General features: G+C 45.5%; 1 protein-coding gene across 4 annotated transcripts in view; it reads right to left on the bottom strand.

Moving 5' to 3' along the window:
- Window positions 1-20,535: 20,535 nt before the first annotated feature.
- The window catches only part of slain2 (SLAIN motif family, member 2), a 35,480-nt gene continuing 30,023 nt past the window's right edge, over window positions 20,536-25,992 (bottom strand). The window contains exons 7-9 of one of the 4 annotated variants that reach the window (XM_056276384.1): window positions 25,181-25,267; window positions 22,463-22,670; window positions 20,536-22,281 (exon numbers count right to left, since the gene is read on the bottom strand). In XM_056276384.1, the coding sequence (XP_056132359.1) occupies window positions 22,218-22,281; window positions 22,463-22,670; window positions 25,181-25,267 (359 nt within the window). In that variant the 3' untranslated portion in view covers window positions 20,536-22,217. Of the gene's footprint in view, window positions 22,282-22,462; window positions 22,671-25,180; window positions 25,268-25,447; window positions 25,542-25,992 lie in introns of those variants that run through there. The other 3 variants (XM_056276387.1, XM_056276388.1, XM_056276389.1) reach the window with 3 other exon arrangements.

The following is a 25,992-nucleotide window of genomic DNA, read 5'->3' as shown; positions in this document are numbered from 1 at the left end:
CCTGCTGTCAGGGCTTCATATTTTCGTCCCTCGGCCAGAACCTCTGCTAAGGAATATCCTTTTGGTTTGCTGTATAGATCATTCCTCAGGGCACCATGGGGAGTGCTCGCAATAATAAGCTCAATCATACGCTTGTTAAGCTCTTCGTCTGAAAACTGACATTTCTGTGCTAGTGTTCTGGCTCTGGTCTCAAAATCATCAATATTCTCATCTGGTTTCTGTCTGTGTTGCATCAGTTGCAGTCTATGGATTCTGAAATTTACGTTCAACTTTAGCTGTTTTTCAAAGAAGTCCCATAGTTTGGCAGGCTTTTTCTTTTCATCATCAGTGAGACCACTGGCGTTCAGTCTTTTTAATCCTTCATCTCCGATTCCAAAACATATTTTCCTAGCTTGTTTAGCTGCGCCATTTATTTCTTCATCTTCTAAATACAGAGTTATTTTCTGTTTATACAGTGAACTTGGCTCACCCAGGTCCGGGTCGGACCAATTCATCGCGGTAGATGCGATGCCATGACGTCTCCTGTTACTAGCTAGCTAGTTAGCTCTGCGGCTAGCTCAGCTCCGGCGCACTCTTGCTTGAATGATGACAGAAATTATCCACGGACAATTTTATCAGTCTATCTTCATTCTTCATAGAGAGTACTTTACCGCTGCCACCATGAAGTAATACTTGGGGTAGTATTGGTCGAGGATCAATGACCACACCAAGTTATAGAACTCAGGTTTAATCGTGGCTCAGTAGGCAGACGTAATAAACATACATGGTAGTGGTGTAACCATAATAACAGTCCGGGTAGTACATAACACCTAGTGTAGTTCCAGTGGATATACATGGCATTATATCACTACACCCTCCGGGGTGCCCTTGGTGTAGGTCGTACAGTAGTCGTTCTCTGTGTGCTGGTGGGATGATAATTCGAATTCCCCACAGAATGCATCCTTGTTCCACAGACAGTTCACGAATAGTGCCAGGCTCCTCAGCAAACACTTTGTGTCGCTGTAACACTGCCTGTTATCTGTTATCACTGCCCCCTGCTGGTGTAACTGAGAATATGCTTGCCCAGTCTAGTTTAAAATTGGTCAGCCAGTTACGGCCAAGGAGGGCTGGTCTGTCACCTTTCACAATCACAAGAGGTAAATCTCCACTCTGGTTGTCATATTTCGCATTGACAGTCACTTGGCCCATCAAGGGAATGTTCTCACCGGAAAAGGTTGACAGACGCACTTTACTTTCTTTCAGTGGCAGGTGTGAGAGATGTTCCTTGTACACTATCTCAGATACCAGGGTTACGGCAGCTCCTGTGTCAAGCTGCATGTCTACAGGGTTCCCTTCTAACTTAATATTGACCTTAATGTCCTTTTTTCCATTACCAACTGTATTCATGGGGTACACTGTATTCATCGGATAAGCACCAAACAGTTCATCCTCATTTCCATCTACTCTCTCACTTGGACTGTGGTCTTCAGCCACATACTGTGTATGTCCCTGTCTATTTTTAGTTTTACACATTCTTGCTATGTGCCCTACCTTGGAACACTTGTGCCATGTCTCGGTTTTACACCTACATACTTGAGCTGCATGGTTGTTACCTCCACATCGGTAACAGGGTTGGTGCGTTTCTGTTCTCTGTGGTCTAGAGTTATCACTGGTAGGTTGCATGCTTTTCCACTCGCTGGTGGACGACTTGCTTCTCCACGCACCCTTGCTTGTTCTCTTCTTGTCTATCTAATTCACAGTTGCAGTTCCGCTTGGTTTGCTGGCAAACTCCAGCGTATTCTTTGACGCCATTTCCATAGATAAGGCCAGCTCACATGCTTTTGCAAAAGTCAGATTGTGTTCTGCGAGCAACTTTCTCTGAATAGCCTCCACCTTTAAACCACTAACAAATCGGTCTCTCAGTGCTTCATTTAAATGCTGACCGAATTCACAATGTGTGGACAGGTGCTTTAAAGCAACCACATAATCAGACACTGACTCATTTTCTAGTTGGTTTCTTTTCTGAAATCTAAAACGCTCAGCTATGATTAGTGGCTTGGGTTTATAATGGGATGCTAGTTTCCCGCTCAGTACTGCATACGTGAGGCTACTCGGTTTTTCTGGTATGCAGAGGTTCTTTAGTAGGCCATAGGCTTCTGCGCCTATCACAGACAGGAAAACATTGGCCTTCTTACCGTTCTCCACTTCATTAACGATCATCCATTGCTCCAATCTTTCAAGGTACGACTCGAAGTCCTCTTTACCTTCCTTGTATTCAGCAACATTGCCGATGAAATGCGCCATGCTTGTGCTTGGTTTGGCTAGCTAGTCTTTTCTTGCTGCTGGCTGTAAACTAGCTTGTAGCGTCACGTTGCTTCGTCCGCTTTTATTAACTACTGGGATTACCTTCTCACATTAAAGGTATCCCATCCTCGTCGCCACTGTAATATATTCGCTATATTATCTGGATGTATCTTATACTGCTAATATATCCATAACAGTGATTTGAGCCGGAGACCAATTCCCAACGTCTTGTCCTCTTTATTTTAACTCTCCGACTGTCGCAGCAGTCAACATCCGGGGTATATGAGAGCCTAGCTTAACCACCACTAGGTAGCGCTGTTGGTCTACTACACTTACCATCCCGCTTCTAATGGTGCCGCAGAGAGAGCAGTCCAGACGGTGAAAGCTTCACTTCTGAAACAGCTGCTCGATGAGAAAAAACAAAACGTCACTATTACAGTGAAACACAGGCTCGCCAACTTCCTGTTGTTAAACAGGACCACACCACACAGCGTTACAGGTTGCACACCAGCAGAACTGTTCCTCAAACGTCAGCCTAGGACCAGGTTCAGCCTGCTGAAGTCAGACCTCGCTCGAGTGGTGGGGGGCAAACAACAAAAGCAGAAGGACTATCGTGACCAACCCGCCTCGAAGCTGAGACATCTGTCAGAGGGGGACTCAGTACTGATCCGAAACTTCCGTGGAGGAAAGGAGAGGTGGACGAAAGGGACAGTGGAAAAGAGACTCGGACCAGTCACCTACCTTGTGTGGAATGGAGTGAACCGACGTTCAGTCCACATTGACCATCTGCTGTTCGACCGACCCTCCAGTCCTCCTGAGGCATTTCAGTTTCAGGATGACCAGATGGGCATCAGCAACACCTACCCTGCAGTTGCGGATTTGGGGGGGAAAGGCACACCTGGAGCCGTAGGTGCTAGCCCGTACTCACCTGAAGATACACCCGTTCCAAGGATGCAGGCTCCGGAGAAGCTTGCAGCACCCTTACAAGGTTGAACACGATGGTCATGTTCGCTATGCACAGAACGAATTCACAACTTATAATTCATTGATCATCATCATTTATTTAGCAGCTAGCTGGAAGGCGAACAGGTATGAGTGCCGATTGACTGTTTGATTCGAATTTCGTTATGTTTTTATTTACAATGTGTTCTTTGTGATTTGGAGATGATAAGCTAATGCTAGCTAGTGCTATGCACCCCGTACTGGTGGCTAGCTATGGGGGAAACGTGTGTAGCCCGTGGAATTAGATACCACACAGGACACAATTACTTCCGGGGTTCTTGTAGCTTTAATTTTATTGTTTGAACCTTCGAATGCAGATCGTTTTACTGAGTGCATACATTCTTGTGTCTTTCGAGCAAACAGCTCATAAATGTTCACAGATGTGGCAAGTTTAACAGAAAAGATTTTAAAAAGGGAAATAATAAATACAAAATACGGTGCAAAATACGGCAGTGGACTATGTACGTTAAACAGGGTTTAACAAAGACATGTGGAACTTCCTGAAGATCGCGCAACTTTGTTACGGGTCTAGATAGATCGATGCCATCGGCTATCCACTAGTTTACCTTAGATACACATGACCCGCGCTCAGGAACATGTTACATCACTTTGAATATACTTGGCTGCACTGAGCAACTCGTGTGTGTGTCATTCTTTATAAGATAGCCTACTGAAACATGGTGCCAGAAGTCGGAGAACTTATTTCTTATTTTACTAGCTCGCATGTTTAAGTTTGTAGGCCTGAGTAGGTCACATGTCGGAGGATTCCGATTCAGAGCAAAGTACTTCTGCTGAAGACGTTGTCACAGAGGAGCTAACGCTAGCATTACCGGCGCCGATAGCATCACATACAATGGCAGCTAACGTGAATATTCCACCACCGTCCCCGATGAGCTTCACAGGCGATTGGAGTGTCAATTGGGACATTTTTCGGGCCGAATATGAAGACTACGTCCTCGTCACGGGCATACTTGGCAAGGACAAGAAAATACAAGCGGCTACTCTAAGAAGTGTGATGGGAAGTGAATGCAGGCATATTTACCGCCACAATCTGAACCTCTCAGAAGATGATCAAGGGGATCCTGACGCCATACTGAGAGAGTTGGGGAAATACTTCAAGCCAGCAAAAAACACAATATACGAGAGGTACATTTTCGGGAGTTGCAAGCAGGAGGAAGGAGAATCGTTTGATACCTTTGTGACGAGACTGAGAGAGAGGGCAGCAACCTGTGAGTATGGACAGTTGAAAGATGAAATGATCCGTGATAAGATAGTCCTGGGAGTTGCAAGCGAGGCCGTTAGGCGCAGGCTGTTGAGAGAGAAGGATTTGAACATGGTCACAGCTATTGACATGTGTCGCGCAGCAGAGCAAACTGACATCCGTATGAGAGCAATGGAGTTTGCAACAACACCGCAGCCGGAGGTAGTGCATGCCGTTGCTAGGCAACCCAGACAAAACCAATGGAAACAGAGCAATCCACCCAGAACAGCAGGAGATGCAGGCAATTGCAAATATTGTGGCAGAGAGCATTCAAGGGGCAGAGAGCATTGCCCGGCCTTCGGGAAACAATGTAGGTCATGTGGGACACTTAATCACTTTTCTAAAGTGTGCTTAAAGAGCAAAAAGGGGCATGCTGAGGGCAAGGTAAACTGTGTGGAATACACAGAAGAACCCCCAGAGCATAGTAATGATGCAGATGATCTGTACATGTTTGAGTCAATCGGCGCAGTGCACACCAAAGGAAAGAAGTGGTTTGTGACTCTGAAACTCCACGACAAGCCACAACAATGTCAGCTGGACTCTGGAGCCACCTGCAATGTAATGGGCTTTCAAGACAAGAAAAGGCTGGCCCCAAACACACCTCTCCGCCCGAGTGACACCAGACTGAAGCTGTATTCGGGGGAAACACTGAGCTCTATGGGCACCTTTGAGACTGACTGTACTGTGAGAGGCCAAACACACAAGCTCTCATTCGAAATAGTGAGGACCAGCCAACATCCTCTTCTGTCAGGCTCCACCTGTGAACGCTTAGGGCTCATGCATTTCACAATTCCAGAGGATGTGCTCAAAATGGAACACACACAACCAGGAGCCCTAACTAAAGAACAGCTTATCAACAGATACAGTGACGTGTTCAACTCCCCTTTGGAATCCGTGCCTGGGGAGGTCCATTTTGACCTTGATCCTAGTGTTGCTGCAGTACAGAGTGCCCCTCGCAATGTCCCAATCGCAATGAAAGCAGCAGTCAAAGCCCAGCTGGACAAGTACGAGGCTCACGGCCACCTTGCGCCTGTCACAGGTCCTACAGATTGGATCAGCAACATGGTGATTGTTAAAAAACCGGAGAAGCTGAGAATATGCATTGACCCTAAACCATTGAACAAAGCCCTAAAGCGCTCTCACTACATCATGCCTACCTTGGAGGACATTTTGTATAAATTGCCCAAGGCCAGAGTCTTCACGTTAGTGGACGCTCGGGATGCATTCCTGCAATGCAAACTGGACTATGAGAGTAGCCTCATGACCACGTTCTGGACCCCCTGGGGGAGGAAGCGGTGGCTCAAGCTACCATTTGGAGTATCGGTGGCGCCCGAGGTATATCAGCGCAAGCAGCACGAGCTCCTCGCCGGTCTGAAGGGCGTTGAGCCCATTGCAGACGATATCCTGGTCGTCGGCTGCGGGGACACAGACAAGGAGGCTGGGGACAACCACGACGTCAAGCTTGCGACGTTGATGGAACGTTGCCGCGAGGTCAAGCTTCGCCTCGGCCTGAAGAAGTTGCAGTTCAAGGTGGCTGAGGTGCAGTTTCATGGCCACATTCTCTCATCTGCTTGACTGAAGCCCGATCCAGAGAAGGTGAGAGCCATTATTGACATGCCGAACCCAACAGATGCCAAGGGCGTGCAGCGTCTCATTGGCTTCGCTAACTATTTAGCCAAGTTCATGCCTCATCTATCTACTGTCTGCGAGCCGTTGCGACGCCTGTTGGACAAGGACACACCCTGGCACTGGCTGCCTAAGCACGAGGCGGCGGTTCATGAGCTTAAGGCGCTGGCGACAGCCATGCCCGTCCTGCGCTACTATGATGTAACTAAGCCAATCGCAATCCAGAGCGACGCCAGCCAGAGCGGTCTCGGTTGTTGTCTCATGCAGGAAGGTCAGCCCATCGCATTTGCCTCGAGGGCTCTTACCCCCACCGAAAAAAACTATGCACAAATTGAGAAGGAGTGTCTCAGTATCGTCTTCGCCTGCCAGAGGTTTCCCCATTACCTATATGGCCGCGACCCAATCACAGCAGAGACGGACCATAAGCCTCTGATCTCTATTTTCAGCAAGCCACTTCTCAATGTGCCCAAGAGACTCCAGAGCATGCTCATGACTCTGCAGAACTACGACTTGAGGGTAATCTACAAACCAGGCCCAGAGATGTTCATAAGCGACACGCTCAGCAGAGCTACGGCTGGATGCTCCGGCAGAGGGACTGCATATCAGCGACACGCTATCTGCTCTCTGCAACAAGAGCAGGAAGACATACAGCACGTGAACCAGGCAGAGTACCTGAATGTGACTAACCAGCGGCTGGAACAGATCAGACGACACACCGACAGAGATGAATGCTTACAGGCACTGAAGAACACTGTTCTCGTGGGCTGGCCAGATGTAAAGGAGGAAGCGCCCCTCATCGCTAGGGAGTACTGGCCCTTCAGGGATGAAATCAGTGTGCAGAACGGAGTTCTGTACCGGGGGCAAAAAGTCATCATCCCAAAGTCACTCCGCCCAGAAATGTTGACGCGCATACATTCAAGTCACATAGGGGGTGATGCATGCTACCGACACGCTCAAGAGACATTGTACTGGCCCAACATGCAGTCAGAGATAAAGGACTTTGTAAGCAGCTGCTCGACCTGCAATGTGTACGCCCACAATCAGCAAAAGGAGACCATGCTCTCTCACGAAGTACCAACCAGGCCATGGCAGGTCTTGAGCATGGACCTATTCAGCTTCAGACAGAAAGACTATCTCCTAATAGTCGACCACTATTCCGATTTTTGGGAGATTGAGCTTCTACCCGACATGTCTGCAGAGACAGTCATCAAGCGATGTAAGGCACAGTTCGCCCGACATGGTCAGCCAGAGAAGGTTATTACAGACAACGGCCCCCAGTTCACAGCTCAGTTCACACGGTTCGCTTCTGAGTGGGAATTTGAGCACGTGACCTCCTCTCCCAGACACCCGAAAGCGAATGGCAAGGCCGAGTCGGCCGTGAAGATTGTAAAAAATCTTCTGCGTAAGGCCGCGCATGATGGTGAAGACCCCTGGAAAGCCGTGCTTCACTGGAGGAATACACCTACGGAAAACATGGGCAGCAGCCCAGCACAACGCCTCATGTCCCGCCGGTTGAAGACGTCCATCCCGGCGGCAAGCAAGCTCCTGGAACCAGCTGTTGTCGTGGGCGTCACTGAAAAGCTGCGCCACAGGAAGCAACTCGCCAAATCCTTCTATGACAGATCTGCCCGTGAATTGCCGGCACTTGAAATTGGGGAAGTCGTACGGATGAAGCCCCTGCCAGGTGATAACACTGGCCGCTGGAGAGTCGGAACTTGTCTCTGCAGGGTTGCGCCGAGGTCTTATCTTGTGGACATTGATGGCTCCCTGTACCGTCGTAACAGGATCGATCTCAGAGTGGCTGAGCCAGCTGCACGAGCCACGCACGATCCTGTTGAACCCGCTGCGGCACACACACCGGACGGGGATCCAGCTACAGAAACTGTCATTGAGACCCCTCAGGCTGTGTTCGAGCCGAGCCCCATCAGGTCCATGCCCAAGGCGCCATCTACTCCTGTTGGCGCTCCGCGTTCGGATGGACACACTTACACAAGGGTTGGACGGCTGTCTAAACCTCCACTGAAACTCACTATGCAATCTGAATAATGTTGATGGTTGCTATGTGGGAGAGAGGGGGAAAAGAGGAGAAATGTTATCATACGCTACTGTGGTTATTACACTGGTATGGGATATGAAGAGATTTACTGCTGTTGCACTGTTATTGGTTGTTCGTATATGAAAGTAATTTTATTTTGCACTAACTTCATGTGTATGTGTTTATACTTGGAAAAGGAGGATGTTACGGGTCTAGATAGATCGATGCCATCGGCTATCCACTAGTTTACCTTAGATACACATGACCCGCGCTCAGGAACATGTTACATCACTTTGAATATACTTGGCTGCACTGAGCAACTCGTGTGTGTGTCATTCTTTATAAGATAGCCTACTGAAACAAACTTCTCACTCTGTCAGTTACCTTTAAACAGAATTAAAATGCATATAAAACCTTTACATCCCAAATGCAATGGCATGGTGTGGCTTTATTCACGCCAACATTACCTTGTCATGCCTGCAATGGCGAACAGCGGTCGACGGCTCGCGCCCAAAATCACTGAACATCAACTCCAGTAGCGTCTAAATCAAACCATCTTGTCAAATTACCGACATACAATATTGTTTGGAATAATGTTACAGGTATATTTCACAAGATATTTACCCTTACTTACTACGGAGTCAGAGCACTGTCACACCGCAATCTTCAGGCGCTCCACACAAGAAAAAAAAAGAAATAATACCCAAGATGCACTTGGATAACTTGCACGGAGTTACAATAAAAGTCCGCCACTGCCACTTACTGGTCAAAACATGCAATGACAACCAAAACTATAAAAATACACTCACAATCTGCCTCACAATTTAAATACATCAAATGACATTTTACATGGCTTGACAGTGTAACAATTACATATATTAACAGTTAAACTATACTAAAGTTAAGTGGAAAATCATTTAACATATTTAACAGATTTACCACCCGGCTACACGTGGTTGCACATATAATTGAATGATTGTTTTATGTATATGCTTTCAGCTCTTACAGTCGTTCTATGGTGTGTCTACGGTGTGACTAGTAAAATGCTGCAATAAATGGTCTGATACCGCACCACGGACCCATCAGTCGTTATTGGAGTGCATCGTCTGAATAAAGTCCTGCTGGAATGCTACAGTAAGAGCTAACCCCTTCGTCAACCCTGCCGCCACGCTGCACCGAGAGGTCTACGACGACGAATCACGGGGCAAAGTTGCTACTACGTCTGGTGTTGCTGACAACGGACACTTCGTCGAGCAACTCGGCGCCATTCTATGGGTCTTCTAGACAGAGACTTTACGGTCATCAGGCAGCTGGCTAAAGGTTTGGTGCGACGGTCAGACAAAGGTATGGAACATTTCATTGATTAATAAGGAACAATTCATCTTCACTGAGAACATTGATAAACATATGGTTTGAGAAGAAAAGGTTTAAGAAGAAAAAGACATCAACAACAATGGACATTTATTGAATTTGATGTTTCTCAATGTGAAGCTGATGGGACATTATAGAACAAATAAGTTCACACAAAGTAACAAGTGAATCAAGTGACTTTTTTTATTGACTGTTATTATTATTACTATCCATTTACTGATAATCCTTCCTGTTGACTGTAAAAAAAGGGAAAAATGTTTAATGCATGATTTATACAGTCTGAATGGTAACTGAATGTTGTATTCAGTGGAGAGATTGATATTATAACCTTGCAGTCAGTAATATAACAGTCAGCCTACAGTAATAGGCTCTAGTCCTCTAAGCAGTCTGTAGCTATACCAGGTTCTCTGCTCCTCTCTTCGGTAGTCTATGGGCTATAGTAAAGGCAAACAATTCATTACATCACATTTATCATGGCAGAATTGAATATGACCGAAACAAAGAATCCTGCCCCACAGTCAGAGCTAGAGAATCAGATAAATAGACTACAGCTTAAAATTAGTAAGCTACAAGAGGCTCTCAACGAAACGCTAGAGACTACCGAGATAGAACACTTAGAGAAGGAAATTCAAACTAAGGAAGAAACACTAAGTAGCCTCCAAAGTCAACTTGAAGAACAAAATGGGGATAGCCTCCGACGCTCGACTCGAGTGAAGATCTCGACTCCTAAAATGCTTGAACTGCAACAAGAGGAGGTGAGGAAGAAGGAGAGAAAGCTCCTCTCAGCGTACGAAAAATGGAAGAGTCGAGCTCGTGAGTCAAGAGAGCGGCTAGAGAAAGACCTCAAGGAAACTGAGCTGGCATCTCTGCTTGATACTTTGGAGAAGGATAAAGAGGCTGTGTTGAACACCTATAATGACATACGAGGTCACTTCACACCCTCAGCCGAAATGAGAAGCCGTGTTGATGCATGTGAGGCAGCTACAACAGAGATTAAGAAAATCGCCTACGAGAGGATTGTAGACATCGATTTAGATTTTGATGCAGAACAAGCACAACGACGTCTCAAGGAGCTACTCAAGGGCGGCTATGCGCGCTCAATCTATGGATCCACTGTCTCAAGAGTGTCAAAGTCAGTCCACAGCCACGAAGGCAGCACTTTAACAGTCAAACGTGTGGACGCGGCAGCAGAGCTTGCAGCAAAGGAAGCGGAGTTCGAAGGGTTGCTTGAAGAAGATAAGCAAAGGGAGAAGATACAACGTTTGGAGGAGCAACAAAGGACACTAGAGGAGCAACGAAGGACGCTAGACGAGCAACAAAGGTGGCAGCTTGAAGTTGAAAAACGCGCTCTTGATCGTCTACAGGCAGAAAAGGACTTAAGGGCTGCACGGGCCAGACTTCAAGTCTATAACCAGGGAACATCACAGGGCGGCAGTGTCCACTCTAATGATCCTGAAATAAATCTTCACGGCTCCCCAGCTACCAGCAACCAAACCCTCAATATAACGGCATCGTCACCTGACGTAAACGTGTCGTCCCTCGCCCGGGCCCTCCAAGACAGTATAGCCCTGAATAGACTTCCAGTGCCAGAGCCATCGGTATTTAATGGCGACCCCATTCAGTTCATTGAGTGGAGAACTTCATTCATGTCACTCATTGACTCAAAGGCCATCTCCTCAGCAGACAAGCTTTACTACTTGAGGAAATATGTAGGCGGCCCAGCTCGTAAGACACTGGAAGGGACCTTCTACAGAAACGACGGCGAGTCTTACAAGGACGCATGGAGCAAACTGAATCACCGATACGGACAGGCCTTCGTCATACAGAGAGCCTTCAGAGACAGGCTCACAAAGTGGCCAAAAATCCAACCAAGGGATGCAGAGGGACTTAGAGACTTTTCCGACTTCTTGAATGCCTGCCAAGACGCAATGTCTCATGTGAAGAGCCTCGAAATATTGAACGACTGTGAAGAGAACATGAAGCTGGTCCACAAACTGCCAGACTGGGCAGCATCTCGATGGAACAGGAAGGCTACGGAAGCCTTGGACAGGAATCAAGAATTCCCCAGCTTCAAGGACTTCACCACCTTCATGGCAAAGGAGGCAGCGATCGCATGCAATCCGATCACCTCACCTTATGCCTTACGCAACTCCGAGTCTAGCACAGCGAAACCGAATAACAGGGACCCTAAGAGCAACAAGGCGAGTGTTCTGAGTACGCAAACTGAAACGGACAGTGACAAGCAAAAGCCAGCCAGCGGAAAGAAAAAAAACCCCTGTGCGTTCTGCCAAGACAGTCAACACGGGCTACATGCATGTCCCAAGTTCATCGCCAAGACTCTGGAGGAGAGAAGAGAATTCGTGAAAGAGAACAAGCTCTGCTATGGCTGCACCAAACCCGGCCATAGCGCGAAGGACTGTCGACATAGACATACCTGCAACACCTGCAAAGGCAAACACCCCACCTGTCTTCACAATGACAACCACGTCAAAAGGGAACCGTCTGCAGCTCGTGAAAACACTCCCCCAAGCAACGCTAATGAATCAGAAGCTGCCGCGACTGCAATGTCACATGCCGTCACGACTGGACAGTCTACCAACACATCGATGATTGTGCCCGTATGGGTGTCGTCCAAGAACAACTCAGGAACATAAAAACTTGTCTACGCCCTGCTGGATACACAGAGTGACACCACATTCGTCGACCAGGAAGTGAGCAGCGCTCTAAAGGCAGAGTCCTGTCCAGTGAAACTGAAGTTAACGACAATGATAGGACGTGACACCATCGTGAAAAGCCAACGAGTCTCGGGGCTTCGTGTGCGCGGTTACAGATCTTCCCTCCACATCGACCTTCCTCCTGCCTACGTTAAGGACTGTATACCGGTGAACCGCGCCCACATTCCTACAAGTGAAACAGCCAGACAATGGAATCATCTCTCCGCAGTCATAGACGAGATTCCACCGCTGCAAGATTGTGATATTGTTTTTTTAATAGGATACAACTGTACGAGGGCAATGGCACCAAGAGACGTAATAGCAGGAGGAAATGAAGAGCCTTACGCAATCCGAACCGACCTTGGATGAAGCATCGTGGGTTGCTCTTCACCGTGCCTTGACACTCCAAGCGTGGCGAGACAGTGTTTCCGGGTAGCTGTGAAGGAGCTCCCGCCAGTCACCCCTGCAGATGCTATTCGCATTCTGGAGTCCGACTTCAAAGATGCCAAGGAGGATGAAAAGACGGTGTCCCAGGAAGATATCTTGTTCCTGGACAAACTCAGAAACGGCATCCAGAAGAACAGTAAAGGTCACTACGAAATGCCCTTACCTTTTAAGGAGAGACCCAACCTACCTGACAACAAACAGCTTGCCATCGTTCGTCTCAGCCATCTGAAGAGGAAGCTGTCAAAGGATGAAAGATACAAAGAACAGTACATCAAGTTCATGGAGGATGTCATAGAAAAGGGTGACGCAGAGGAAGTACATGATGATGGGAAGGAAGGAGAAAAATGGTACATAACTCATCATGGTGTCTACCACGCCAAGAAGCCAGACAAACTGCGCGTGGTATTCGACTGCTCTGCCAAATACAAGGGAACCAGTCTAAACGATCATCTGCTCACCGGAGCTGTAATAGAAAGCATACCGTCATCTGAACGTGCATCAGAAATCAAAGATCTTAACCTTACCTTGGATGACCTACCTTCAGAAAGAGCGTTGGGGATCCAATGGCACATCGAGTCAGACTGCTTGAAGTTCAACGTCAATCTCAAGGATCAACCTGCAACACGCCGAGGTATACTGTCTACGGTTGCCTCCTTGTATGACCCCCTAGGGTTTGTCGCCCCATTCTTGCTCATCGGAAAGGGAGTACTGCAGGAAATGTGCAGACATGGAACGGGTTGGGATGATCCTCTGACTGATGAACTTCGCCCACGGTGGGAGAGATGGAAAAATGACCTTACCAACATGGAGAAGATAGACATTCCCCGGAGCTATGCACCTGCAAACTTTGGGAGGGTCACCAGACAGGAGTTACACCACTTCTCCGATGCAAGCACGACTGGCTACGGACAGTGTTCATATCTGAGACTCAGAAATGAATGGAGGTTGGGTAGAGTTTTAGAGACTGTAGTAGATAGAGATGGACTGGTTAGGAGAGTGAAGATCTGTCTAGGGGATAGAAACCTAGGCAAAAAAGGTGAACAGCTCACCAAGCAGACAGTGCTTGAACGGCCAGTTCAAAAACTGGTCTTGTTACTAGATAGTGACTAGTTAGTTACTAACTAACACATGCCTTGCATCTCTTGAGATGCGTTTTTTATTTTGTTTTAAAATACTTGACACTCCTTTCCCACGATACTTATGGTTTATGGTCATTTTGAGTTGAGAAATAATTTGTTTTTGCTTATGCTTGATTTTCTCTATTCGAAACATTAATGATTTGGTGGGAGTGTAAATGACCCATATAATTTTGTCATAATATTTTTTATTATTATTGATTTGTATGATGCTCATTATTGATTTGTATTTGGTGCCTAAAGTACAGTCCTGATTGATATTAACAGCGAATTACACTTCCTTTTGTTATGTGACCTTTATTTGAAAAACTCTGGTCTCCCATGATGCTGTGCGCCGCTGCGAGAAAACGGCAGAACAAAACTGAAAGCTGAACACGATGGTCATGTTCGCTATGCACAGAACGAATTCACAACTTATAATTCATTGATCATCATCATTTATTTAGCAACTAGCTGGAAGGCGAACAGGTATGAGTGCCGATTGACTGTTTGATTCGAATTTCATTATGTTTTTATTTACAATGTGTTCTTTGTGATTTGGAGATCGCTAATGATAAGCTAATGCTAGTTAGTGCTATGCACCCCATACTGGTGGCTAGCTATGGGGGAAACGTGGTTGCACATATAATTGAATGATTGTTTTATGTATATGCTTTCAGCTCTTACAGTCGTTCTATGGTGTGTCTACGGTGTGACTAGTAAAATGCTGCAATAAATGATCTGATACCGCACCACGGACCCATCAGTCGTTATTGGAGTGCATCGTCTGAATAAAGTCCGGCTGGAATGCAACACTGAGAGACTAAATTGTTCAACTCCTGTTCAGAAAAAAATGTGAAAAAGAGTTCCTGAGACTGATATGTAAATGGGCAAATGTGGGTCGAAGTGGGTTGTGTAACCAGTAATGACCAAGTAAAAGATGTTGAAAGTAATTTGCCATATCAGCATGTTTTAGAGTGATAAAATGTTATTAGGGGAACTTCATAGTTTAAGGGGGAGGAGTGTAGTATACTGATACTAAATGCTTAGCTGAATGTAAACATTAGTAGACCAACAGAGCTACCTAGTGGTGGTTAAGCTAGGCTCTCATATACCCCGGATGTTGACGGCTGCGCCAGTCGGAGTACAATAAAGAGGACCAGATGTTGGAAATTGGTCTCCGGCTCAAATCACTGTTATGGATATATTAGCAGTATAAGATACATCCAGATAATATAGAGAATATATTACAAGTATGTTTTTCCTCAAGCAACTGAAAATGACAATGAAGGTCTAGTTTTACACTGCCATCATCAAGTCCATCCTCTCCTCCTCGATAACTGTCTGGTATGGGTCGGCCAACACCTAGGATAAGGCCAAACTGCAATGGGTGATCAGAGCAGCAGGGAGGACTGTTGCCTGTGACCTGTTCACCCTTCAGGACCTATATACTTCCAGTTTCTTCCTACATGCAATTCTACTTTCAGCTTTTTCCCTGTTTTTCAGGTCACCACAGCAGATTTTACAGTTTCCAACAGGACCCTGTGAGGGCACAGCACCAATGCTGACCATTGTCAATCTGGACCTCGACCAATCCGGTATGGTCTTGTCAATCTGCATCCTGATTTGGCAAAATTTTACGTCGTATGTCCTTCCTGACACAACCACTAACCCTATGGATGGGGGCACAGGTAAAGCCCTGGATGCCATCCCACATGCTCACACATACAATAAAGCTCCTAAATGGTTAATCATTTCTACACTTCCCCCCCCCCACCCCATCACTTCACCACACACCACAACAATCAACTGTTATCTATTTATTTATCCAACATAGTGCAATTACTACAGTGAATTACTTACAGTGCAATAACATTCTGTATTGTTTCTCATCTTTCTTCTATGCTACTTCTCTATTTTTTGAGTTCTTTGTATGCTATTTCATACGTATATACTGTATCTTGTTTTTATTGCCTTATGTTGTGATTTTATCTTTTTTCTTATGTATTTAAGAAGTACACAAGCAACCGCTAAGATAAATTCCCTGTATGTGCAACTATACCTGGCCAATAAGATTCTGATTCTGAGTTCAACAGTTCATTCTGTTTTTGTTAACTTTTCCCCCTTTTTCTCCCCAGTTGTTACCATTTTTTTGCTGCCAAAATACGCGCGCATACAAAATCATGTGATCACTGTTTACCAATCGTAAAAGGGTCATTGTGTGTGGTTTCTTGCCCTGGACATTCTGTATGCGACTTTGTAGGATGCCATTAGTGCTTTGTTGTTCACTGTTGCAGCTTTTACAAAGCAATGTTCCTGCCTACGGTATATACACCCAAGTTTTCTCTGAAAGAACTCAAGTGGCTTATTGACGTGACTGGGGTGTAATGTCTCAAAATGTCTTCTTAATTTGTTTGGTCTCATACTACCAGCTGCCAGAGTTTTCAGACATAAAATACACACCGGTCTCCTCATCTCCCACCACATTCACTGTGAACCCAAAGCTGCGTTGTAAACAAGATACACACCCGCGCAGAACGTGTGGCAAAACATGGCAGAGAAACAACGCGCGTACCTATGAAACACACAGACAAAAGCGTACACAACTTAAAATTAAACGGAGAAAAGTTAGAAATGTGAGAAAATTGAAATCTCAGAATTGAAATCTCAAACACGTTTTTGGTGGGTGTCGGACTCCGCCAAGGTTGTCCCTTGTCTCCGATTCTGTTTGTGATATTCATGGACGGGATCTGAAGGCGCAGCCAAGGTGAGGAGTGTGTCCGTTTTGGGAACCTCAGAACTGCATCTCTGCTCTTCGCAGATGATGTGGTTTTGTTGGCTTCATCAGAACGCAACCTTCGGCGCGCACTGGGGCGGCTTGCAGCTGAATGTGAAATGACCGGGATGAGAGTCAGCACACAAGTCTGAGGCCACGGTTCTCTACCGGGAAATGGTGGATTGCTCCCTCCGTGTTGGGGATGAGTTGTTGTCCCAAGTGAAGGAGTTCAAGTATCTCGGAGTCTTGTTCACGAGTGAGGGTAGGATGGAGCTGGAGATTGACAGACGGATTGGTGCAGCGTCAGCAGTAATGCGGACGTTGTACCGGACCGTTGTGGTGAAGAAGGAGCTGAGCCAGAAGGCAAAGCTCTCAATTTACCAGTCAATCTTCGTTCCAACCCTCAGCTATGGCCATGAGCTTTGGGTAGTGACCGAAAGGGTGAGACCGCGGATACAAGCAGCTGAAATGAGTTTCCTCCGTAGGGTGTCTGGGCTCAGCCTTAGAGATAGGGTGAGGAGCTCGGACATCCGGAGGGAGCTCGGAGTAAAGCCGCTGCTCCTTCGTGTCGAAAGGAGCCAGTCGAGATGGTTCGGGCATCTGATTAGGATGCCTCCTGTGCGCCTTCCTTTGGAGGTTTACCGGGCACGGCCAACTGGGAGGAGACTCCGGGGCAGACCCAGAACACGCTGGAGGGACTACACGTCCAACCTGACCTGGGAACGCATTGGGATCCCCCAGGAGGAGCAGGAGGGCGTTGCTGCGGAGAGGGACGTCTGGAGTGTCCTACTTAGTTTGCTGCCACCGACCCCGATAAAGCGGCTGAAGATGAGAGATGAGAGAAATCTCAGAATATGCTGAAGGTCTAAACACGGAAGACGGGAAGGATTACGAGTCGAAATTTACGCCCAACACTTGGAGGAAAAACTTCCCGATCCGTTTATGCTTGCTGAAGCTCAGTGGACAAGTGACATCACGAAGTTGCCAAACATCGGCTGGAGGGACGTGACCGAATATGCATATTTACGAAAGAATCAAAGAAAGCACACAAGTCTTTTGAAGCATACGATTACTTTGTTGGCAGAGATGCCCATGACTGCTTTTACCATCCGTTATCGAAAGAAAACAAGTTTTGTTTACACAAATGTTAGAAAAATATCACCAATTGTCCTTAGACTACCTTAGGCCAAACAAAATAATTTATATTTGGATAATCATGGTCTTTAATATGAAGCTCGTTGTAAGGAACCGAACTCAGACCCCAAAAATTAAGTACAAGGAATGTGAATGTTGAGAAGAAACTTGAGTTCAGGCAAAACTTATTCAAGTAACTTTTTAATTTATTTTAAGAAATCCGGAGCATATTCTCACCTGTTGTTGTACTTTATTAGTCGGTATTATTTCAGAAATGTACCAACAGAGGTATGGTTTTTCATAAAATTTGCAAAACCTTCTTAAACTGTCACAAGATTATTGATCATTTTAGGTACTCCCAAGCCAATGTTAAGGTCAGAAGACTACACTTTATGATGCATGGGTGTGTTTAAACAAGGAATATGGATGAGTCCTGAGAGGGAACTTGTACCTCTATGGCTGGCCTAGGCTCATCATGTAGCCATGTAGCAGCCCTTCTTTTCAAGTTAGAAGCAGCTGTTCATTTTAAACTTAATGAGCCAACTACATGCACCAGTCAGCTTTGCTCTTGGAAAGCCTCAAGAAAGTGTGTTCAGCCAGCACCAATCAGCAGTATTGACTTCAACTGATAATCTATTGAAGCACTTCTTTATGCCTGTTACTTGGCTTACCACCAAAAGAAAGCCTGTGAAACATCGTATCACAGGATTAAATGACTACAAACCCATTGCCCTAACGTCCTTTGAGAGACTGGTGTTGGCCCACCTGAAGGAAATCACAGGCCCCCTGCTCGACCCCCTGCAGTTTGCCTACCAAGCAAACAGGTCAGTGGAGGATGCAGTCAACATGGGATTGCACTACATCTTCCAACAACACATCGACTCCCCAGGGACATACACAAAAGTTCTGTTTGTAGACTTCAGCTCAGCATTCAACACCATCGTCCAAGATATCCTCCACTCCAAACTCACCTGGCTCACTGTACCAGTCCCCGTCTGCCAGTGGATTAAAAACTTCCTGACCGACAGAAGGCAGCTGGTGAGGCTGGGGAAAATCACACCCAGCACCTGGACAATCAGCACTGGCACCCCCCAGGGATGTGTGCTTTCCCCTCTACACAAATGACTGCACTTCAGGTGACTCATCTGTTAAACTCCTGAAGTTTGCAGACAACACAACAATCATTGGCCTTATCCGGGATGGTGACGAGTCTGCATAGAGAAGGGAGGTGATCAGCTGGCCCTCTGGTGCAGCTATAACAACCAACACACTCAAAACAGTGGAGATGACAGTGGACTTTAGGAGGAGCTCCCCAACACTGCCCCCCCGCCACCATACTCAACTGCACCATGTCTACGCTGAAAACCTACAGATTTCTGGGTTCCACAAACTCCCAGGGGTGGCACGGTGGCAGTGGTTAGTGTGGTCACCTCACAGAAAGAAGGTCCTGGGTTCAAACCCCGGGGTTGTCCAACCTTGGAGGGTCCTCTCAGATCATCCTGTGTGGAGTTTGCATGTTCTCTCCCGTGTCTGCGTGGGTTTCCTCCGGGTGCTCCAGTTTCCTCCCACGGGCCAAAGAATTGTAGGTCAGGTGAATTGGCCATGCTAAATTGTCCTAGGTGTGAGTGTGTTGGCCCTGTGATAGTCTGGTGGCCTGTTCAGGGTGTCTCCCCGCCTGCCTCCCAATGACTGCTGGGATAGGCTCCAGCATCCTGCAACCCCAGTTGGGATAAGTGGCTTGGATAATGGATGGATGGACAATCTCCCAGGACCTAAGGTGGGCATCCAACATAAACACAATCATCAAAAAAGCCCAGCAGAGGATGTACTTTCTCCGCCAGCTATAGAAAGTCAACCTGCCCCAGGACCTGCTGATTCGGTTCTACACTGCAATCAGTCTGTTCTCTGTACATCCATCATTTTCTGGTTTGGACTGGCCACCAAACAGGACAGGGACAGACTACAATTGACAGTTATGTCTGCAGAGAAAATCATTGGTGCCAACCTGCCCTCCATCAGGACTTACACACCGCCAGATTCAGGAAACGGGCAGGCAACATCACTGCAGACCCATCACACACTGGTCACGACCTGTTCAAATCCTCCCCTCTGGGAGGCGCTACAGAGCACTGTACCCCAAAACAACGAGATATAAAAAGTGTCTTTCCATGGGCTGTCACTCAAATGAACACTTAACACTGTCAAATAAATCCAACCATTTTGTATATACTGTACTGTACATTGTACGTTTTCTGGTATGCTCTGTTATGTCCATCTACCTCAGGCATGTAAGTAACCTGGTAACATCTATCTCAGCATCTCTGATATATTCTCTGCACTACTTTTTCACCTCTTATTTTGCCTGTATATGTCAATCCTTGTGTAAACATCTGAAGGCTGCAGTGTTGTTATTCTGTTAAGTACACAGACCGCCACAAAACCCGAGTCAGATTCCATGCATGTGCAAACCTACACGGCCAATAAATATGATTCTGATTGGCCTTTATCTGTGGTGTTGAATGCTTACAGCTACCTACATCCGTATTGGTATCCTTAGAATTATGTAGTCAATGTCACAATACAGAAACACACAAAACAGTTTCACCAAGATCCATACAGGAGGAAGAAGTCTGATCCAAGTTTGTACGGTTTCCCCTTAAACACCAGAGTGATTCTAGCACAGTTGCTGGCAGATACCCTGGATGTCCCATCAACACAGACCTTCATACTTGGGATTCCCAGCCACAGAAATGACACACTAGGAATACAACACCTTTTTCACTTTTATTTGAAATGTGAGTTTACATTGGGAAACATATGTCATGTTTGTGGATATAAAAAAAAAGGTTCAATAACAAAAACTATCACACAAAAGGTGTGGCATGTATTTTTTTTAACATTCTTCTGGCTTCCCACTGAATTTGAAGATTAACAGAGGCAATGATCTCGTTAATAAATAGTTTTCATTTACAAAACGAGAGTAATTAGTTATAAATATGGAGGCGCATAAAGATATTTTTCAAAGCAATTATAAATGTATTGACTTAATTACAAAAATAAAAACCCAAGCACAAACAGGCAAACAAATCATTCAAGCTGAGATGCAAATATTGGCAAACCAAGAAATTGGCACAAAATGATAAATGAACAAATAAAGCACGCTCAAAATAAAGTGAAACTTTAAATTATAGGCACTAGTTTGATAATATCCAGCACACCATTCACCAGAACACCATCTCAATCTTGGCACACCTCTCGATTAATTTTTAAAGCACAAGAGGCAACAGTTGCTCTTTGCCTGTCCAGCTTTTCTCGTTTTAGAAGACATGGTTTTTGTCCTCTCCATCGAGACACACATGACACCGACATGTTGTTGCAGGGGCTTTACAGACTACATGAAGGTGGCACACCGTTTGGTTTCCGTGACCTTAAGGTGAAATTTTGATTTTGTACGTTTTAGACAGCTCAGGTTTCTGACAAGACATTTAACAGATGGAAAAGGCAACATATGCAGCATGGACTATCTATGTATGTCTACTTGTGTTAAAATGAAGAGGGATGTTGATGCTTGAGCAATCTAAGCACTTGCTAAGTGGAAACATGATTGTAACAAACTGTGGGAAAACAAAGTAAACCTGTCAGCATTTTGAGAATTTGGCCAGTGTCACTTGTCACCTGGGCTTTCAACAAAAACATTCATAAAACCTGTTTTGACAGGCAAAATAAGGGCTTTGGATTACCTTGCAGTTGAGGCTCAAAATGTATTTTCAAGAATTCAAATCCTAAAACAAATACTGATATGGATGTTTGGATATAAATTCTTTAAATAATTTGAATAAATAATGTCCAAAAGAAACATCCGCATACATTCTGGCTGATTTTCATGAGACGAAGAAAAACTCATTAAATTAAATGACGCAACCATACAGAGCCGCTTTCACTGCAGCAAAATGTCAACAATTCTCAATTGAGGGACATCTGACCTGCACAGCGACATCATAAAGATCTCTGACAAACATGTTTTACGCAGAGCGTGAATATGAAATGTCTCAAAACATTTCAAACCTGAGGGAGGTAAAAGATAAAAAGGAGGAAGGAGTGGGAGGAGCGATGGCGAGTTCAGTGATTTTGAACTGACAAATGATTGCAGACACACTGAGGCAGGTTAGGGTGCCCTCTGGTGGCAGACTGGAGCTTGGCTGGTTTCTTTGGCATTCTCTGGGCTAGCCTCTACATGCCTGACCCCTCCAGAGCCACTCCACACAGAGAAACACAATGGTGCTTCAGACAGGAGGTCCTCTTTAATACAATGTAGATTTTTGTGTTTGTTTGTCTGACATAGTTTCTTTCTTTATTCATGGAAAAAAGCAATCTTGGTAAATAAAGTGCCGCATTGTCATTTCCACCTCCTGGTGTTTGCTGGGTAGACTGGAGATCCCCCTGCTGGCCTGTCTCAGTAGCAGCCTTCTCTCCAGTTCTCACCGGTGCTACTGTATGTGCGAGGAGCAGGGAGAGACCTGGGAATGAGATGACAGGAAACACTAAACTCTTAGTCTTCTCAACCACAAGGCGGAGTATGATGTCAGCTGAATTTTGTGTACAGCTACACCTAGCAATCTAGATAGGTCAGTGTATGAACAGCGCTGTGCGGGCAAAGGCAAGCTACTATTAAAGAACTGTGTGTGTTTGTGTGAGTACCTGCGCACGGGTTGGGCCAACTTGCTGCGTGGCAGAGGGATCCCTCCTCCTGAAGGGGCACTGGGGCGAGGCAGGCCACTGCGTGGGGTAGGCAGCGAGCGTGTGGGCGTGGAGTTGCCGGAGCCTGGGTTGGATGTGGCCTTCACTGGCTGCCTCAATGCTAGCGGAGACGGGGTGGCTGGAGTCCGCAGCTTACTGGGCGAGGGGACTGCGTACAGGGTGGGGCGGGGTGATGGATTAGAACATGACAACACTATTCAAGTATAACTGCATTAGTGTAGGCAGTCTTAAATTATACTGGTAGAAGATTAATGTTTCTCAGTTTCACAATCGAGCAGTGATCAAAAGCACATGGAAACATGGCATGTGGGTTTTTACTCGACATACTAATCAAATTTAACAAATAAAAAAAAATCTAACCATCATACAATGGAGGTTTTGAAACTACAAATTAAAAAAAGATGCAGAACCTACAAAGGAACAAATATGGCCAACTATGTCTACGGCTGCACACTATGCATGTGTAGACAGAATGAGGCACGCATGGTGTCGCGCAGTGATACACCAGGAAGTACAGATTATAAACATGACATCAACACAACCACAGCAATGGAAACACAACCACAATATTCAGAAAGATGGGAACCCTCAGTGAATACTCACTGAAATCACCTTCTTCTCCAAAGCAACAGGATAGAGGGACTAAACAAAGATGAAGACAGGAGAGACTCGGCTTAATTAAGAGCTGTGAGGAAGCTTAACATGTGACATGGATGGAAGGGCAGGCTCCTTTTGTACTGGTTAAACAGTGACGCAGGGAAAGAAGGGTCTCTTCAGAATGACCAATACTTCCGCCGTATGTGTGGAGCTAGACAGTGATGAGGTGAAACAGGACCTAGAGGCGTGTTGAGGGATATAACTGTTGTCTGACAGAGTATCAGAGACTCTGTGAGGCACTGATAAAAGTTTGTATACATGGGAGAACCCCACCAGAGGAACGAAACATTTCACAAACAGAATCCCACCTAGAGACATTCAGTCTCCAAGGACATTCTTTTGTAGGGAATGGACCAACCTGGCTGCATAAAATATCTTACAGTTCCACCCAGACTTCAACTAAGTCCTTTTCCTTATGTAAGAGTTTATTTACATTGTTAATTAAGGCTTTTAAATAGCCTCTCTTGGGCCAGGATTTAATTCTAGTGTTTCATGTTACTCTCAGACAAGATCCACCGATAAGTGTTTTGACGGATTTAAAAAACATGACCATTCAAATCTACATCCTTGTCATTTTGCTGCAATGCTAAATAATTGCTATTAATAATGTTGTCAAGGGATTAGGGATTGGTAAAGTGCATGAAACCGATCAAAGAGTGAATGAGCTGTATGGAAAAGGCAGTATTGTATCTGTACTTTTGAGTCTGATGCAATATCCTTACAAAAGAGGGCTGATTCCCATGACATTAATTTCAAAAGTCTGTACGTAGCCTGCAGCCTCAGATGAGTCATGTGAGCTAGAGTTGAACACAACTTCAAGTGAGATCAGTTTTATCAACTTGGTAGCAGGGCTACAACTCACAAACAATCATTTGGTCTAGAAAATGTCAACAATTATGAAAAATACCCATCCCAAGTTCCCAGAGCCCAGAAGGCAGCTTAGTCTGACCAGCAGCCACAAACTACCAAGTATTCAACTTATATAAACTAGAGACAGGCAAGCAAATTTTAACACTTGTGAAGTTATGACCAGTAAATGCTTAGTGTCTTTAGAATTTCTTCTGTATTTAGGGAAGAGAAACAACCTCTACCAATTATCTAACACAGATATATATGCTCACGTGTGACCTGCCTTCGCATTTCTAAGTCAAGAACCAAGTGACCATTTAGGACACAATGAGGGATAAAGGTTTTCATTTTAAAGGCAACAACATGGACCTGAGTGATGCCAATGAGAATCCCACACTTGACCAAGTGATCCACCAACAGCAAAATACTGCTGCTTTGTTAGCTGACTCAGTAAATTAATTTTTTTGGCTGAAGTTCAGCGAGTTCAATCTCAAATTTTTTTTTTATTGCTGTTCACATATAATGGTTTTGGTAGATATTTTCTATTTTTATTTAGAGGCACAAATTCACCCTTTGGAATTTGTATTTGCATTGTATAGGTCTGTACAAATGGTAGTAATGAACTCCTATCCTCTACTTGGATAACAAGCACTCTGCCCTCCCTTCATTCTCCTGTCAGCTTCTGAAGCATAGAGGTAGATCCCTCAAAATGTCAACAGGGTTAGAGAATGGCAGAAACTGAGGATGGCAGCACACTTAAAAATGACCTTGCTACTTCAGCATGGAGGACAGCTGTAAAGACATCCAGGTCTTTCAAGCTGTCTTGGCTACGGTGCAAACAAAAAGCCATCCTGGTATTTATGTCTGCTCCATTTCAATGCTAATTCCAATATTAATAAAAACACATTTCTCCCTTTTCTAATAACTTGCTTAAAAACTCTCACCAATGCTCTATGCCTTAAATAAACAGATTGCACAATATCATTAAGGCTGTGTGTGTGTGTGTGTGTGTGTGTGTGTGTGTGTGTGTGTGTGTGTGTGTGTGTGTGTGTGTGTGTGTGTGTGTGTGTGTGTGTGTGTGTGTGTGTGTGTGCGTGCGTGCAAAAGTTATCCCACAGCCTTCAGTTGGTTTGATCATAAGCAGGCTGTTACCTCGGAGGGCAGATGGGCTTTGGAGCTGCTGTTTGGGTTTCGGGGAAGAGCGAGAGGGGGTCGAGTACCTTGGGAGTTGGGCTGCTGCTGGAAAACAGGAACATTTCAGCATTTCACCACAGGAGTGAGTGTTTACTCTGACTGAGATTCACAGTGCTGGTGGGGAGGACGGATTTGGGGAGGGAACGAGGCACAGTGGAGGCCAGCCAAGCCCGGGTCAACTCTCAGCCAGAGAGGTGCAGTTTGAGGCCACTAGGGGGCTCTCCAATCAAAACATTCATACGCAGCTTCACCCGAGTGGAGAACCAGCCAGCTGCCAGAGCAGTGTCTTTCTGCCAATGTCAGATATAATACAGCCAACCTACGAGTACCAGCATTGACAGAAGGGTGGGTGTGGGGGTGAGACGGGCAGCACATGCTTCACAGTGAAAAGAAGTCAAAGAAAGAGACGGCGGTTTTGGTGTAACACATGCCTATTAAAGCCAAGGCTCTGGTAGAAAAGTGAGGACATATCTCAAGATTCAAGACAGTTAATTGCTCAAGTACCTTCAAGTCTTGCTGGGCTAAAGTAATAAAAAAAACAACCTCTTATGATATGTGCGTAAATGATTTTTGCAATCATATCAAATAGTAAGAGATCCAAAAACTCACATTCACATTGGCATGCACACCCTCCCTTTGATATTATGTAATTGTGAAAATTAAAATAACTGTTATTTGTATATTCTTATCCATCTTAACCTGCTTTGTAACGTTTTTATGTTTTGAGAAATGTTTGTTATTGCCTTTTCTAAACCAGGTTTCCTTTGAAA

Source organism: Lampris incognitus, chromosome 3 (genome assembly GCF_029633865.1).
Source record: "Lampris incognitus isolate fLamInc1 chromosome 3, fLamInc1.hap2, whole genome shotgun sequence".
In the NCBI taxonomy this organism is placed as follows: Eukaryota; Metazoa; Chordata; class Actinopteri; order Lampriformes; family Lampridae; genus Lampris; species Lampris incognitus.
This window is presented reverse-complemented; position numbering and strand designations above follow the sequence as displayed.